The sequence below is a fragment of the Euleptes europaea genome, chromosome 1 (genome assembly GCF_029931775.1).
Source record: "Euleptes europaea isolate rEulEur1 chromosome 1, rEulEur1.hap1, whole genome shotgun sequence".
In the NCBI taxonomy this organism is placed as follows: Eukaryota; Metazoa; Chordata; class Lepidosauria; order Squamata; family Sphaerodactylidae; genus Euleptes; species Euleptes europaea.
Genome location: NC_079312.1, coordinates 132,115,684 through 132,132,828, shown reverse-complemented (window position 1 = coordinate 132,132,828; position 17,145 = coordinate 132,115,684). Strand labels below are relative to the sequence as shown.

The 17,145-nt window shown below is 43.9% G+C and overlaps 1 protein-coding gene across 1 annotated transcript; it reads right to left on the bottom strand.

Moving 5' to 3' along the window:
- Positions 1–8,627: 8,627 nt before the first annotated feature.
- CENPX (centromere protein X) lies at positions 8,628–16,679 on the bottom strand. Its single transcript, XM_056866669.1, has 5 exons — positions 16,610–16,679; positions 10,519–10,570; positions 10,246–10,299; positions 8,880–8,968; positions 8,628–8,685 (listed from the first exon to the last, which is right to left on the bottom strand). The coding sequence occupies exons 1-5, from the start codon at positions 16,646–16,648 to the stop codon at positions 8,671–8,673; spliced, it is 249 nt and encodes an 82-aa protein (XP_056722647.1). The 5' UTR covers positions 16,649–16,679; the 3' UTR covers positions 8,628–8,670.
- Positions 16,680–17,145: the final 466 nt, after the last annotated feature.

The following is a 17,145-nucleotide window of genomic DNA, read 5'->3' as shown; positions in this document are numbered from 1 at the left end:
AGCATTTGGCACTGGAACCTTGTCTTCATTTGATCCTCAGGGCCACTGTACATGTTTCATTAAAGCAGGGTGCATCATCTGATCACTCATCTGGCAAAATAAGTAGCACTTTTTGTGGATATGTGCAGGTGTTCTAACCTGCAACATGCATATAGCTAGCTTAGCAGTGCCCTGTGTTAAATACAGGGCAGTGCTTAGCCAAATGAATGCACTACTGTTCTTGCCCTTGTCAAATTAAAGGAAATATTTTTTTTTGCCATCAAGTCACAACTGATTTATGGCGACCCCACCGGGTTTTCAAAGCAAGAGGTGGTTTACCATTGCCTGCCTCTGCCTCATGGCCCTGAAACTCCTCGGTGATCTCCCATCCAAATACTAACCAGGGCTGACCCTGCTTAGCTTCCATGATTTGATAAGGTCAGCCTATCGTGGGCTATCCAGGTTAGTGAAAATTCAAAACATGGCTTCTATTTTTTAAAAGTTGCTGACCAGCTTAAGGGCTAACTCGAGAAGAACAAATATTGGCATGTCTTGACAACAACACAGCACTTATTACCATTGTTGCCCTCAAATGATGGCAGAGGAAAAGGAGGAAAAGGCCTTTTAGTAAAGAGATGCAAGGCTGAACAGAATTCTTTAAGCCAGGGTAAATTGGGCTATACTTGTAAAAGATCTGGCTCTTCTATACATGAGTATAAAAGTGCAAGTGCTCCAGACATCGCTGATGCACATTACAATTCCTGTGCCTTTACCCAATTTTGTGGCACATTGGTTAGATCAGTGATCTTCAGCCTTTGCAAAAAGGGAAGTTGTCACACTGTATTTACATGTTTCCCATGTATTTAGCATGTTTATAGTCTGCCTTTGTGACTGTGACTCAAAGCAGATTACGCTGTGTGAGTCAATACAATCAACACAAAGACACATCTAATAAGCAGTCAACTAGGACAACAGAAATCTGAATAAGCATAGAATATTAAATATGATAGAGTGCAGATACAGTGCAGCAAAATAGTTTTACATCAGTAGATAATGCAGCAACAAAAGTGCACTACATGCAGTAGTGCATCATCTGATCAACATCTGATCAACATCTACAGTCCCTTTCCCTTATCAAGCGCCATCTGTTATAGCATAGCCCTATTGCCTTTATAGAAAAGCCCTCCTGAACAAGGGGAAGTGGAGGGGATGCCATTCTGATTCACTGTGGAGAGGAATGCGCAACATGCACACAACATTGAAGAACCAACTATAAGAGGGGCAGGCCAAGCCAGAGGAAAAGAGAGCAAGCAATGGAGAGTGTTGGTAGGAGGTGATCCTTTCTAGCATAGGCAAGGAAGAGACCATCTCTACTGTTGAATTACCTTCCCTCACTGCCCTACTGGTTTCAATGTATGTAAGGAGTGGTAGATGGCATGGTACACTTTCTATATGCACTAGCATCAGGTCCTTCCAAAAAGAAGCAGAAAAAAGGGTATCTGTACACATGCAGCTGCCTTATACGGAATCAGACCCTTGGTCCATTTAAGTCAGTATTGTCTACTCAGACCAGCAGCGGCTCTCCAGGGTCTCGGATAGAGGTCTTTGACTTCACCTACTTGCCTAGTCCCTTTAACTGAAGATGCCAGGGATTGAATTTGGGATTTTTTGCATGCCGAGCAGATGCTCTACCACTGAGCTACAGCCCCTCCCCTTAGGCAGCTGCATACCAATGTTGCTTCCCATGAAAAGGCAGGAGAGAAGGCTTGTGAAAAACCTGAAGGGCAGGTGAAAGACTTTGCTGTCTTCAGAGACACTGGGCCTCCAAAGGGAGCGGCAGGAAAATCTGTAGGTGCCTGTGACTCAGACAGGGAGACTCCGCAACCCACCTGAGGGTCCTGAGACTTATGGGTTGAAGAGCATGGAGCTAAACTATCAAATCGTTTTAGTAACGTGTATCCATCTCCCAGTGGGTGCTGTGCTATTATGAATTTTTGAAATGTACACGACTTTTGCAGGTAATAAAGCACGGTGGCCAGAGTTCTCCCCTTGTATACTGTGCCCGCCTGCCATTCAGGTTCTTTATCGGTTCACAGTAACCTGCTCTCTATTCAGAGAGCTTGACATGGCCCATTTTTCTCCTGCCCCCCCCCCCTTTTCCAACAAAGAAAAACAGAGCATTGTACCATCTGAATGAACTTCAAAGTGGCTGGAAGGGGCACCAAGGGTTCCTGGCACTTGTCATTGTCTCCCAGACTGGCCAACATTTCCCTTCAGGTCTAATTACTTCCAAATGCTCCCAACTGCTGTGAAGAAAATCACAGGAGATGTGGGAAGAAAAAGGTAGAGGAAGCTGCTGAATGCGGCAAGCAGAAAGCAGTTAAAACGCCAAGAGAAGAGATCTTTAATGTCACCCAAAAACTAGCAACCAAAGGAGAGTATAAGACAACAGCTGCTGAAGCTGAGATCATTGCACACACAGTGCTGCCATCTGGTAGTGGGACGGGGTGGTTGCTACAAAAACCAAGGTAGAAACTAAATCCTGATTATGCTAGACCATATCCATTCTAATCTTACAATCCTCACCTAGCAGAATGTGATCTGTATAATTCTTTGATGAGTCCATGGGGTCTTACATACAGGTTGTTTGCCCTGGCTTGGATGCTGTTGAGAATCAGTTTCCTGCTTCCCCACAGTATGATGGTGCTCTTCATGCACCACTTTGGTTTTTGTCTGCATTCTTTTTCAAAACCTGCTATACACATCTTTTTTGGAGAGATCACAACAAAGCTGGGGTAACAGCCATTATAATGCTAGGTCAATCTGTTGCATCAATGTACTAGTGCCCAGCTTACATTTCAAAAAATCAGTAAGTCTCTAGCCCTTTTCATTGTGGAGTTAGAATGGGAAATGTACAGCTCGCACTTTTTCTGCCATAACTGCAGAGGGCTTACCTTTTTTAAAAATGAAAGTTGTGAATTAGTATATTGTTGCAATAGATCATTATAATGCTGTAGTGATCTAGCATTAAAAAAGGTAAAGGTCCCCTGTGCAAGCACTGGGTCATTCCTGACCCATGGAGTGATGTCACATCCCGACGTTTACTAGGCAGACTTTGTTTGCGGGGTGGTTTGCCAGTGCCTTCCCCAGTCATCTTCCTTTTACCCCCAGCAAGCTGGGTACTCATTTTACCGACCTCGTAAGGATGGAAGGCTGAGTCAACCTTGAGCCGGCTACCTGAAACCGACTTCCGTCGGGATCGAACTCAGGTCATGAGCAGAGCTTTTGACTGCAGTACTGCAGCTTACCATTCTGCACCATGGGGCCAACCTCTGCAATCCCAAAAAGTCACTCGCTCAGACAGGCAGGTCTAAAGCAGGTAAACATTTATTCAGGAGCCGCAGATACAGCATAAGCAATCCACAGGTTCAAAGCTGCTAATGACAAACCAAACTACAAAGCATAACTTTAAGCACAGAGTCATCCCAGGTGCAAAACCAAGTGGCCTGGGAATTAGGAGATAACGGTGCCTGGTAGGCAGTAGGGAGTGAGCAAGCCATAATACTGAAGTTGCCTGCTAGAGACTCAAGGTCAGAGCAGGGGGGCCGAGCAGGGGGGGAGGAAAGGAGCGGGGACAGCTTGAACGGTTCAGAGAAACGAAACCAAAGGTTAACACTTGAACAGAAATGGGCCTAACTCATGTCAAGAGCCATGGACAGCATGACTCCTGACAGCTTGAACATCTCAGAGAAACAAAACCACTCAATACACTTGAACAGTAAAACCAATAGGTACACTTGAACAGAAATAAGCATGAATAAGCATGACTCTTGACAAGCATGACTCTTGGCATGACTCTTGACAGGGGCTTCTAGCATTACCCATTAAAAAAACTGGGGAGGCATGGCAGCTGTGGTGGGCTGGGGAAGAGAAAATGTGGGGAAACCCACCATTTGGAAGCCCCATTGCCTCTGCGCTGAATTGGCAACTACAGTAGTAATGGGGAAACCACAGGAAATCCTGTGTGGAAAACCTCCATGTCTCTGTCTAGGAGCTTGGCAAATGTCTTCTTACTCCACATTCTGTGCCAGTAGTTTGCAATGGTTTCCTCTGGACCCTTTACCATTGACACTGAAGCTGCTTTTTGGTTTTTCCCTGTGATCTTTTATGTCTTTATATTGTAAAATTAGGCACCATAAGTTGCCACTGAAATGCTGTTCATATGGAACATGCACACTGCTGTTAGGAAGAATCATATACACGAGTCTCTTGTTGAAAGGGATGTGTGTTTAAACAACTTAGAATTTTGTTTTATGGCTTTATTTTTATTTCAAGTGGTGGAGGGAAGCAGGATGGAGTGGGTTCCCATGGTCTTCGTGGCAGCATGGGCCCCACACTAAAAATTCCAAACTCTGTCTGGGTTTTGAACATAGCATTTCAAAGACAGAGGAATGGCTTTTATTTTAAGCACAACTTATATTTGTTAGAAGCTATTCCTTTAAAAATGAAAACAAATCTTTGCACTTCTACAATTTGCGCACCATAGGCACACCTACCCTATTTCCAATTTTGAATGATCACTTAATTATTTAGTCATGTTTTCCTAGAGGCAGCTGTTCTGATGTATTAACATACATGTATTAACAGATGCTGGACTTGCATTGAGTTGCTTGGCTTCACCTGGGGTTTCTCTCAAGTTACATGTCAACCTTGGTTCAAGAGCTTTTCTACTCCTCTTTCTTATCAAACTGATTCATACTCATGTACAGTCAGTAAATTATTCTTCTTTTTTAAAGCTGCAGATGACAGTAGCCTGCCTTCTTCCTGACCAACAGTTGCTTCAGCGCCTTTACACTTGCATTTGCAATGCCTCCTGTTGGTTCTTCCAGGGAAAAAGGTGAATTACACTTTAGATAGACTACTTTGAATTTCTGGCCTAGTAGAGAATAATGGGACCTGTGTGCCAATGCGGAAGCTCAACTCTGCCTTTCTTCCAGACTGGGGATATTAATAGATCTTGTAACAGTTTCTGTTTAACCACAGATGGGGGTAAAGAGGAAGCCTGCTGAGTTTAGTGAGACTGTGGTAGACTCACAGGATCACTGCTTAGATTCCCAGAATGAGAATCCTAATTGTTTTCAAATGAAGGTTTAGCTTGACTAACTTGTATGCAGTATGGCTAGAATGCTATGCTGGAGGAGATTGCTGATAAGCAGGTGGCAATCTACCTCTCAGCAACCTGCCTTCAAGCTTCCAATTACCTCATTCATTGTGTTCTTATCCGACCAAGCTCATTTCCTCCAAGCTTATCTGACTCCAAGCTCATGGAGTACATGCACCAGAACTCAGTGTGGCTTGTTCACTCACAGCCAAATTATGAAATATGACTTCTAACAAGGTGGCCCTGGGTTCCTGACTTGCGAGGATGATATTTTAAAAGTCTGCAGGAGCCTGATTCAACTTGGAACTGTGGTGCTAAGGGAGGAGGGGCTGCTGCCCCCTGGTGCCATTTCCCGTGCCTTCGTCCCAAGCCAAATCAACCCCCCACAGACCCTTAAAAATGTTTCCCAAAGCTGCTATGGGGGAAGTGAGTCAGATCTGGGGAATCTGGACCCAACTTAGAAATCATATTGTGTAGTTTAGAGGACAAGACTGCTACTAGGTGAACCAGATGTGCACACTCCTCTGCCATTCAGGGAACTCAGAACATTTAGGTCTGTTCAACTTTGAAAGATAGCAATACCCCAATGTCTCTCTCTTTCTCAACACCAAGCTTGGACAGCCATTTGGATTTGCCCAAGAAAAACTTAAATCAAAACACAGAAACCTCATTTAAAAATCAAGGGTGCAAGTATATTAAAACAGAAGCCCCGTATGTTTTTAATTCAACTTTGTTATGAATGCCTGGGTGCCTATATCTGTATTCACTGTTCCATAGTACATTCCTAGTACCTGTTTAACAGGGATCAAGTTAACTGTGTGCATGTGTGCAAATATGTAGCCAGAGCTCTTTAATGCTGGTAGCTTTTAGCCTATTTTATACGAAGCACCTGCCTGATCAATATGCTGTTCTAACTGGAAGCTCAAGGAGACCACATTGTTTTTTTACACCTATGGATTAGGAGGAGACACTTGGATGTGTCAGTATAACAGGCAAAGCGTCTAGGGCTACTATATGTACTTCTGTAGGTCAAACATCTTTTAAATAGAAGCAAGCTTTTAGTGCAGTAGTTGTGAAGGGCTGTCAGTAACTAGTTCTGTACCTATGCTGAGGAAGACAGCCTTAACAGAGGGCTGTTAAAACTTTTCAATTACACTTTTTGTTTACTGCTATCGTAATTCTAACCTAGGTCCTGCAAATCTAATTATTACATGTGGTTTTAAGGTTCCAATCCTTATCCTGCGCAACCCATACTTTGAGCTGCATCCTATTAAATGCAGCAGGAATTCCCAGTAAGTGTGCATAGGGTTGGGCTGTGTGTTAGTGGTATGCAGCATTGTTTTCAGGATGCTTTGTCTTCCATGGGGGGGGGGGGAAGGACTCCTGCTGATGACACACTTGTCCATTGCAGATGTAATAAGGAGCCCATGGTTTGCAAGTAAGGATGCAGCCTCAGGAACATGTTTCCTACCTTTTCAGTGCCAACTCCCTCCATCTGCCCTTCTTTACAATAATTTACCATTAATCTGCAGCAATGCTAACCAAGATTTGCAACCCCCTCCCCAGCCTCTAGTTTCATATCTTGGTTTGTAGCAATATAGATATGACATCTCTGTGTTGGAGAACAGACGCTTGCAAGGCGATATGATCGCCACCTTCTGATACCTAAAGGGATGCCATGCGAAGGATGGGATGGATATGTTTTCAGTTGTGTTGTGGATAACAGGACTCGGACTAATGGATATAGACAGTAAAGAATTTCCTGATGGTGAGGTGTGTTTGACACTGGAACAATCTCTCTCATGAGGTGATAGACTCTTCACCATTGGAGGTTTGTAAGTATTGGGGATAGCTGGATGGTCCGGGCTAGCCTGATCTCATCAGATCTGAGATGCTAAGCAGGGTTAGCTCTGGTTACTACTTGGATGGGAGGCTACCAAGGAAGTCCATGGTCCCTATGCAGAGGCAGGCAATGGCAAGCCACCTCTGAACGTCTCTTGCCTTGAAAACCTCATGAGGGGTTGCTATAAGTTGGCTGCGACTTGACGGCACTTTATACACACACACAGTTTCTGCGTTGGCAGGGGGTTCGACTAGATGACCCTGGTGGTCCCTTCCAACTCTGTGATTAAATAAAACATTAAGCCAGCGTTGACTATCCATCCTAAGCTGAGTTACACCCTTCTAAGTCTGTTGGAGTCAATGAGCTCAGAAGAATGTAGCTCTGCCTAGGATGGCGCTCTGGGGCTGTCAAAGGAGCAGATGAAACCCACTACACAAGAGGAGGAAACCGGCCTTTCTGAGGGTGGATATCCCAGTTTGCGGGCAACCAGAACCGCGTCTGCACTGAAAAACAGCATCCCAGCCTCTACTGGATGTATCGGGGATCCTTTGTCCCTGCTCACTGCAACCATGCAGGAGCTAGCCTCTTAAAGAGACTTAATTGGCAAGCTCATATCAACCACCACCCGAGGGTATTGTTGCTTTCTTGGATTTGATGTGACATCCAGTAGTGCCACAGGCAGCTGCTTCTCCCTCACTGGGCCTCGGTTTTATTTCTCAGTGGAACCAGACTCATTAGGCTACGCCCTGCCCTCCATGTGTAAGGTTTACTATTTCACAGCTCTCTCCCCACCCCACTCCCCTGCTGACAGAGGGGCTGGGCCTTGCGTGATGTGGGATCCTCACACATGCTGTTTGTTATTCTGCCCCTTTTTTTGAAAGTTTTTCTTTCGCCCTACAAAGAGGGGGTGGGGAGAGGCCAAACAAGTCTTTGAAGCTACTTGACTTTCTATGATTAATTGCAACAAGAAGCCCGCACGAGGGAGGGAGACTATTTTTGATTTATTGAAGTTTCTTTGTGAGAACAAATTTATAGCAGAGGGAAGCAGCTTCTGAGAGGAATATCAAATGGTTAAAAGGTTCCAAGCACTCTTTGATGTCATGGCCTCAGTGGAATGCTGGAAAGGATTGAGGGACAGGCACTGTTTATTTATAAAATAAAGATCAGGTACCTGCTGTTGGCATAGACCTGGGGCTAGCTCCTGTTTAAGAGCTCAGACAGCAGAGAGGCCCGGAGTTGGCCTTTAAACGCCTGCTGAGGTGATGAGAGCCCACGGTGTGGGGAAGTCTTCCAGGCGTACTCACTCTTTCCACACACCCCTACAGAAAGGCACCTGTTTTTCCCATCGGAAAAGAAAGTATAGACTCTGCCTGGCTGTGAATAGGAAGCGGCAGGATGGGCCAGGTGCCCTCTGCTGCCGACCTCCTGTTGTGAAAAGACAGATGGACTTTAAGCCCTTTCAAGCACCGCTCTAAAATTACTGGGCACCTAGGAAAAATGATGGAAAGAGAGCATCAGCTTCAAAACAGGGAAGAAGAGCTGCCAAAACTCTACCGGCCAGCAACTAAAGTCTCTTTACAACAGATGCCATGTTTTTTTTAAAAAAACACCTCTGTGATCCACTCCATCCTGAATTCAGGCGATATTTCGGTGCTAACAAGAATGCTTGTGCTGCGTTGTTCACTCTCTAGAAGTCCAGAAGCTGTGGAAATGGAGTATGATTTTTAGTTCAATGGGGCACTCTCTCCAAATTGCGTAATATATTTTCTTGACTTCCACTTGCCCGATAGGGATATTACTAACCAACCAACCATCCCCTAGAAGGAAGGGGATTAAGATGGCTTTGCCCACATCCTTATCCTGTTAATTGAGAAATCTGAACTGTGCTTTACATACCAGCTGGGGCAGCACTTTTTCCACGTGTTCAATATCCACTCTGGCCAGGTCCTCTGCCTGAGCCTGGCGTACTCCTCGTGCTGCGGCCTCTAAAAGACAGAGACAGACATGGGTGGGAAATGCAACCGGTAAGGGACAGGAAGGAAAAATGGCCTTTAGGAAACACTGATAACTTTCGACTAACAGGAAGGACAGTTATTTCTATAGAGATTTTTGCTTGCCTGTTGAGAGAGAGAGAGAGAGAGAGAAAGAGAGAAAGAAAGAGAGAAAGAAAGAAAGAGAGAAAGAAAGAAAGAGAGAAAGAAAGAGAGAGAGAAAGAAAGAGAGAAAGAAAGAGAGAAAGAAAGAGAGAAAGAAAGAAAGAAAGAAAGAAATATTACTTTCTGCAAAATACTGAAAAAAAGCAATTACTTTCTGCAAAATATTGGAGCTTCACTTTGGTAAGGATTGCTGGATTCTCACCAGATTGATGGATTCTCACCAGTTACTACTCCTCACATAAAATGATGATAATTTACATCATGATAAAATGATGAGTGAGTAGTAGTAACTGGTGAGAATCTAGCTATCTATCAGAAGAAGAAGAATGCCAAACTAAGTACAATGCCCCTTTATAAAGTGCAATCCTACCCAAGTCAATTGAAGTCAATAAGCTTACAAGAGTGTAACTCAATTTAGGATTGCACTGGTGACCATCTAGCACTAAAAGCCCCAGAGATTTCATAGTGATTCTATGACCTTAGGCAGATCATGAGAGGGAGGGCATCTTGGCCATCTTCTGGGCATGGATTAGGGGTCACTGGAGGTTTGGGGGGGAGGTAGTTGTGAATTTCCTGCATTGTGCAGGGGGTTGGACTAGATGACCCTGGTGGTACCTTCCAGCTCTATGATTCTATGAAAGTGGGTGTAAAAAACATAAAAACATAAAAAGTATAATTAAAAACCCACTTCCTGCATTTCACTTAAACTGTGCAAATTCTGCACCAAGAACAGAAAGCAAATTCTGCAATCAGAATATAATGGTAGTACAAACATACTGTTTTATTACTGATAATATCTGAACCTAATGTTATTTCTTCAGAGTCTGGGATGGGAAGGTCTATGTAAGCCAAAGGATGCATGGCAAAGGAACAGAAAAGAAAAATAGTTTTGGAAGGCTTGGAAGCTATGACTAGTCCTCTCCGATTTCAACATTTAGCTGGTATGGCCTTTTAGATGACTGAGCAGGCTACAAAATATAAAAGAAAAATCCCATAGAACACCAAGTTCTGCACTAAAGTCCACGCTTCTGTGGGCTACAGATCATCCATCTAATGAAGGCCAGTCTACAGAACAACAACAACAAAATGTTCTCTTAACAACTCACCTCGAACAAACACTTTGAGAAATTCTGCCATCAGCCACAGAGCATCATCACTGACTGGAAGAGGAAAACACAGAGTCACCAGGAGACACGCACCCACGAGCACCTCTCACCGCAGCACGGTTGTCTGCCCCACCTGAGGAATCGGCAGGCGGCTGCCATGGATCTTGATTACCTCTGATATTCCAGAGAGCGCGATCTCTCTCTGCTGAGGAGTCTGGCAAGACCTCTAGCAGGAATTGGCCTCTTTATTGAGACAGAAGGGAAAGCCATTACCTTGTGTTTTGTCATCTTTGAAGTGGCGCTGGAGCAGCTTGTTCACAGTCTCCTGCACAGAAAAGGGAACCGAGTCAAGGGGTGTTAATGGATAAAAAGTGAATCTCCCTGTCCTCCCATTTCAAAGAGATATAAAATAGGTAAAGCGATCTCTTTTATGAGATCAACTTCTGCTGGGGTAGGAATGCATCAAAAGAAACGGACCTAATAAAACATATTGCCTTACGCATTTTGCGCCTCGTTTGCTAGGAGCGACGAGGACAACTCATGCCAGCCGTCCTTCCATTCCCACAGAGAGACCACATCACTGCCCTGGTTCTCCACCCCTCCTTTTCCTGTTTCTGAGATCTGAAAGCTTGTGAATCAGCGGCACTTCCTCCTCCCCACCAACAGTCTTGTCTGCTGAAGGCCATGCTGGGAAATTCCAGAGGGGTAACCATGGTTTTGGGGAAGGCAGTGGCAAACCACCCCGTAAGCATAGTCTGCCTAGTAAACGTCGGGATGTGACGTCACCCCATGGGTCAGGAATGACCCGGTGCTTGCATCTTTACCCTAACCATGGTTTAGTCTGCTGCAGCCGAAGAGTCTCGTGGCACCTTGGAGACTGGCAGATTTATTGTGGCATCAGCTTTTGTGAGACAGTGTTCCCCCATCTCACCCCACACTCTTCTTACAGTTTGTGTGTGCGTCTATACATACAGAGAGAACCATCTGAATGTAGGATTACATGAATCTAAAAAAAGTGGGTGCTGGCTCATGAAAGTTAGGGCGAAGCCCTCTTTAATACTCTGTTTTTTAAAAACTCCCTGTTATAACAGTGAACCAGGACCAAAATACCCACAAAAATTAAAGCATGCCCTTAGTTCACCTCCCCACTAATTAGAATTGGCACCCTTCAATTAATCAACTATTTCTAGGTTCCCATTTCTCATGAAGGCACCGCCTACACCCTTATGAAGCTACCTGACTGCTACATTTCCCGAGACCCTGCTGTGGCTGCCCTGCTTTCTGAGATTAGGCAGGCGGCAACCTGGGAGAGGGCCATCTTGGTTGTGGCACCAAAATTCTGGAACTCTCTCCTCTAGCCTGCCCCTTCTGTTCCCATCTTCTGCCCATGGGTAAAGACTTGTTGTTTCATCTGGAGTTCCTTCAGTGATCCAGCCTTCCTGCTCTGTTTTGTTATTTTTGTATGGGGAATTTAGCTTGGTTTTAATTATGTGCTTTTTTAAAATGGCTTTTAAGACGTGTTTTTATTATGTATGTTTTTAATTCATTAGCTGCCTTTGTGGTCCTGATGAGGGCAGAAAGGCAGGGATAAATTTTGTAAATAAATAAGTGAATATGAATTCCCTTATTACAAATTTGGACAATCCTAAGTGATGCTAGTTATAGATGCTTTGGAGAGAAGAGAATCCAGTGAAGTGAGATGTAGAAATTCTAGCACAAGCTTTGTAGATAGGTATAAAACTAAAAGTATTACATACTTGAGAGAAGCAAAATGTATTTAAAAAAATTAAAGACTGGAGGGGAAAAACCAGAAGTCCTCACAAATGACCACTTACGTATTAGCAAATGTCAATTCGAAAAGGATCAGAATGCATGTAATAAGCTGCATCTCCTAAGCCTAAATCACTGAAGGTGGGGGAACTTCCACTTATATTATTGAATACATGAGCCAGAACGCTGCAGTATCAAACTAACAATCTAACAGTTGGCCAAAGAAGGCAGGACGCGCATTGTGTACTGTATAAATAATGGCCAGTATCCTACCATTCCACTCAACCAAGTCTGATGCCTTCTTCAAGCTTAAGAAAACTTTCTCCAATTTCAGTGGCTCTTCCTCTAGAAGAAGAACCACTGAAGTTGAAGGAAGGATCCTTAAATTAGATGAAGGCTTCGGACTTTGTTAAGTGGAATGGTAGGATACAGGCCAATGCATTTGAAAGGAAAATGCAGCTTTGTGTTGTGTTACCATAAATGCTATATGCAAGAAAAAAGCAAGAACAGCATCACTTCATTTAGTACTCACTAGCCTTCAGCCAGTGTGGTGTAGTGGTTAAGAGTGTCAGACTAGTATCTGGAAGACCCAGGTTCGAGTCCCCGCTCATGCCACTGAAGCTTGCTGGGTGACCTTGGGCCAGTCACCCCTCTTTGGAGAGACAGACGGGCAGCTATCGGATATCTAAGGGATTGTCACAAGAGTGATCTAGACAACCCACAACATGTTCCAAGTTCCAGAAAAATAGGTTAACTCTTAGGAAAAAGCTTCCTAAGAACAGCTGCCTAATAGAACAAGTTACTCAGTAAATCTTTGGAGGCTTTAAAAAAATGATGTGCGTCAAGGGAGTCGTGCTTCTGGGAGAGATTGAACTGGATGGCCTGAATGATCCTTTCCAACTCAAATCATTAAACTGTACTTTAAATGTCATAAACCATCTCTCTTTTTCCCAACAGGTGTTTGAGCTCTATCCAGATGGAATATATTAGCTTGGGTAGATCAACTGACCCAACAGTATCGAAAGAAATTAGCTGCAGGGGGTCTTGGCAGTACATAAATTGCTGTAATCAGCATGTTTGGTAGGAACCAAAGAGTAATTATGCAAAACAAAAGGTTTTCATGGAGGATCTCTAACTGTACTAAGCTCATAGGATTATTTTATTTAAAAGATGACTACAGGCAGTTTGAACCCAACCCAGTGCACAGTAAAATGTGTGCCTTCAAAATCAATGGCCATAGGAGACATGCCTTATTTTACTCAAGATCAGGCTAGCTTGAAATGCATTCCCCCGTGATTCAGAAAATATCACTTTTAAAAATACAGTCTTTGCGCAGGAAGGCAGTTGTGTGGCTTTTATCCGGTGTACTTGCTGGCAAGAGATAAATACAAGATTAATTAGGCACTAGCGCTACCTACTGCATATTTCTAGAAGTGCTCTGAAGAATTTTGCTACTTTGGCAGCTAAATTTCACTTGAAGGGTTTGCTTCTGAAGAGTGCAAAGTTCAGTTTTATACAAAGGGATCATGAAGTGGGCAATCTTATTCTTATTCTCGAGTCCCCTTCCAGTGCGCCTTTCACCATATACAGGGCTGTCTGTCATTTTAACTCCTTTGCTATATAATTGTCCAGACTGCCTCCTTCGTCAGTATCTTGCTTCTAATGAATTTAAATGTAGTAAATTTTCTAGCAGTATTCTTCTCAGGTTTTGCTTGGTGGTTTGCTGAGGTTTTTTCTTTAGCTTGCTTTATCATTAATTTGCCCTAATTTTGCCCTAGTGCTTCTTTTTATTTCCTTCATTTGAGCAAAACTTCAGTTTTTTAGGAAAGCCTTCCTGCATTTTATAGCTGCCTTGATTTAACCATGCTGACATATTCTTGGCCCTGCTTATACCTTTCCAAATCTGTGATGTACATTCATCAGAGCTTCTATTATCATTCTTGAGCTCTCCTGAGGAATTTCAATTTTCTGATTCTTCCTTTTAACTAATCCCCTCACTTAATTTTTTAAAAAAAGGATGTTTGTCTAAAGTGTTAACATGTACAGCCTTCAGTGCAACTTCCTACTTACACATATGTTGAATTTAGTAACCACCTAACTCCAGATCAGCTCTGCAGTACTAACTTCTCACAGGAGGTCCTGGCCACCAGTCAGGATGAACAGTGGCTTCAGTGGGCTTAAACTAGAGTAAGTCTGCATAGGGTTGCACTGAAAGTCTAGGACTACCTCCCCCTCATCAGTCCCATGACCAGCTGTTCCACAGCATAATCATATACCATATCTACATTTGTCTTTCCATCTGGACCAGAGGATACATTTACCCAGTCAATATGAGGGCAACTGAATTCATTCATTACATGCAGTTTATTACAAGTTCACAGAAATTACTGGCCTTCAAATTTCTATAGCAAATAAAAAACCTCTGATTGCAAATAAAGTTGTATTAGATAAGCAATGCTAGCAGAGGACAGACAAAACAGTCCCAAAAGCAGGGGATTGAGCTGAGGGAGCCTAACAAGTCAGATCTCTCTCCACAGATTCTATTAGGACCCTTTGATTCATTCCCTACTCCACAGTTCCACAGCCCCATAAGGAACTACTCCTCTATCCCAACTACTCTCCATAAGGAACTACTCCTCTATCCCTAAGTACCTTTATCTCTTGCTGGGGCATGTGTTGGGGGAGCCACTTCTCCAGAGTCTTCTGCCCCAGTACATCTGTGAGCTTTAGCTCACAAAAAATCTGCTGGAAAAAATGTTTGTTAGCCTTTAAGGTGCCATTGGACTCCTGTTTTATTTTGCTTCTACAGGCTAACATAGCTACACATCTGGAATTCTGTCCCCAAAACTCTCCTATTGCATAACTGTCATAACCGATTCATGGGTTACTGGAGCACACAAGAGAATTTCAGAAGAAAATCAGCTTGTGTTTCACAGAAAACAGCAAAGATTTGACTGTGTGGATCATGAAAAGCTATGGTGGTTTCTTCTTAAAAAAAAAAGTGTGCCCCAGCATTTGGTTGTTTTGATGTGCTACAATTAGGACAGAATATGGAAAAACAGAATTGTTTTCAACTAGCAAACGTTTCAGACAAGAATGCATTTTATCTCCCTATCTCTTCAATCAATATGCAGATCATAAGGAAAGATGGATTAGAATTAGATGGATGCGGAGTGAAAATTAGTGGAAGGAATATTACCGTAACAATTTGAGATATACAGATGACAGCACATTACTGGCAGAAAATAGCGAAGACTTGAAACTACTCCTGATGAAGGTTAAAGCAGAAAGTGCCAAAGAAGGATTACAGCTGAACATCAAGAAGACAAAAGTAATGACTACAGGGGAATTACATAACTTTAAAGTTAATGATGAGGAAATTGAAATTGTTCAAGATGTTCTGTTCCTTGGCTCCATCATTAACCAAAAGGGAGACTGCAACCAAGAAATCAGGAGATTGAAACTGGGAAGGGCAGCCATGAAGAAGCTAGAAAACACACTTAAGTGTAAGGATGTGTCACTGGTGGTCAAGATCAAGTTAATTCATGCCATAATTTCCCCCATTACTATGTATGGGTGTGAAAGTTGGACAACGAAGAAAGCTGACAGGAAGAAAGTAAATTCCTTTGAAATGTGGTGTTGGAGGAGAGTTTTACAGGTACCGTGGACTGCCAAAAAGACAGGTGTGGGTTCTGGAGGAAATCAAGCCTGAACTGTCCCTAGAAACTAAAATGACTAAACTGGGGCAATTGTACTTTGGTCACATTATAAGAAGACAAGAGTCGCTGGAAAAGATAATGATAGGAAAAGTTGAAGGTGGTAGGAAAAGAGGAAGACCCAGCATGAGCTGGATTGACTCTATAAAGGAAGCCATGTCCTCCAGTCTGCAGGACATGAGCAAGGCCGTTAACGAAAGGATGTTTTGGAGGTCATTAATTCATATGGTTGCCATAGGTCGGAAGTGACTTGACGGCACTTAACACACACCCACATCTAATGAAGGGAGCTTTGACTCTGGAAAGCTTACATCCTAAAAATCTTGTTGGTCTCTAAGGTGCTACTGGACTCGATTCTAGCTCTCAAAACCTGTTATGGCCATTGTCATAACATATTCTGGCACATTAAAGGGAATGACATAAATATAGACAGCCTAAGGCAGGAACCTCATGGGATTGAATCAAGCACCCTGTTAGCAACATTTACATAACCTGATACGCTAATGAAATATCTTCATTCAAGCCAGGTCCCTCTTTGCTACTGGCGGGTGGCTTTAGGGGTGGAGCCTGAGGGGGGAGGGGTTTGGGGAGGGGAGGGACTTCAATGCCATAGAGTCCAGTTGCCAAAGTGGCCATTTTCTCCAGGTGATCTGATCTCTATCGACTGGAGATCCGTTGCAATAGCAGGAGATCTCCAGCTAGTACCTGGAGGTTGGCAGCCCTATTCAAGCAGATTCTAACGGTTGCCTACCAGAACCTTTCCAAAGTTTTTAGTTGGACTGAAGACCATCAAAACTGCGAACTTCTAGGAAGGCCGCCTCTTCCCACCTTTCCTCCCTCGCCCATAATTCCTTTCCCGGGTCTCCCTTTCCCCCGACCTTTTTGAAGCCGCAGCTGTTTCCATCCCGCTTCTCCATTTCACAACGGCGCCTCCCCCTGTCTGCCTTCCAATCCCCGACCGGCTCAGGGGCTTGAACCGCCAAAGCCCAGTGCATGCTGGGAGTTGTAGTCTCCCTCGTTTGCCCGCCCACCATCTGCTTCTATTTCCGGTCGGGGGCGAAGACGTCCTCTTCACCAGGTATTCTGGGAGTTGTGGTTCCTTTGCCTCCCAGTGTAAAATTTCCTCAGGCGGTCTGCCTCAGTCAATCATCGAGGGCGGGGCGGCTGGTCAGGGTAGGAACTCGGAAGGCTAAAAAAAAGGACAGTCAGAGTCTGGGAACAGAGCATGCCGGCGGGCTCGGAGCCACGTGGGGACAGAATAAAAGGAGAGAGTCGCTGAGGGGCCTTGCAGCTTCTTTGCTGGTTTGCCGGCAGTGTTTTTGCATTTCTTCATTACCGGTGTACCTGCGAGTTGTGTTGGTGATACTAAGCGCCAGTTCGGTTGTTATCAGCATTTTCCAGTTCCTTCTATGAC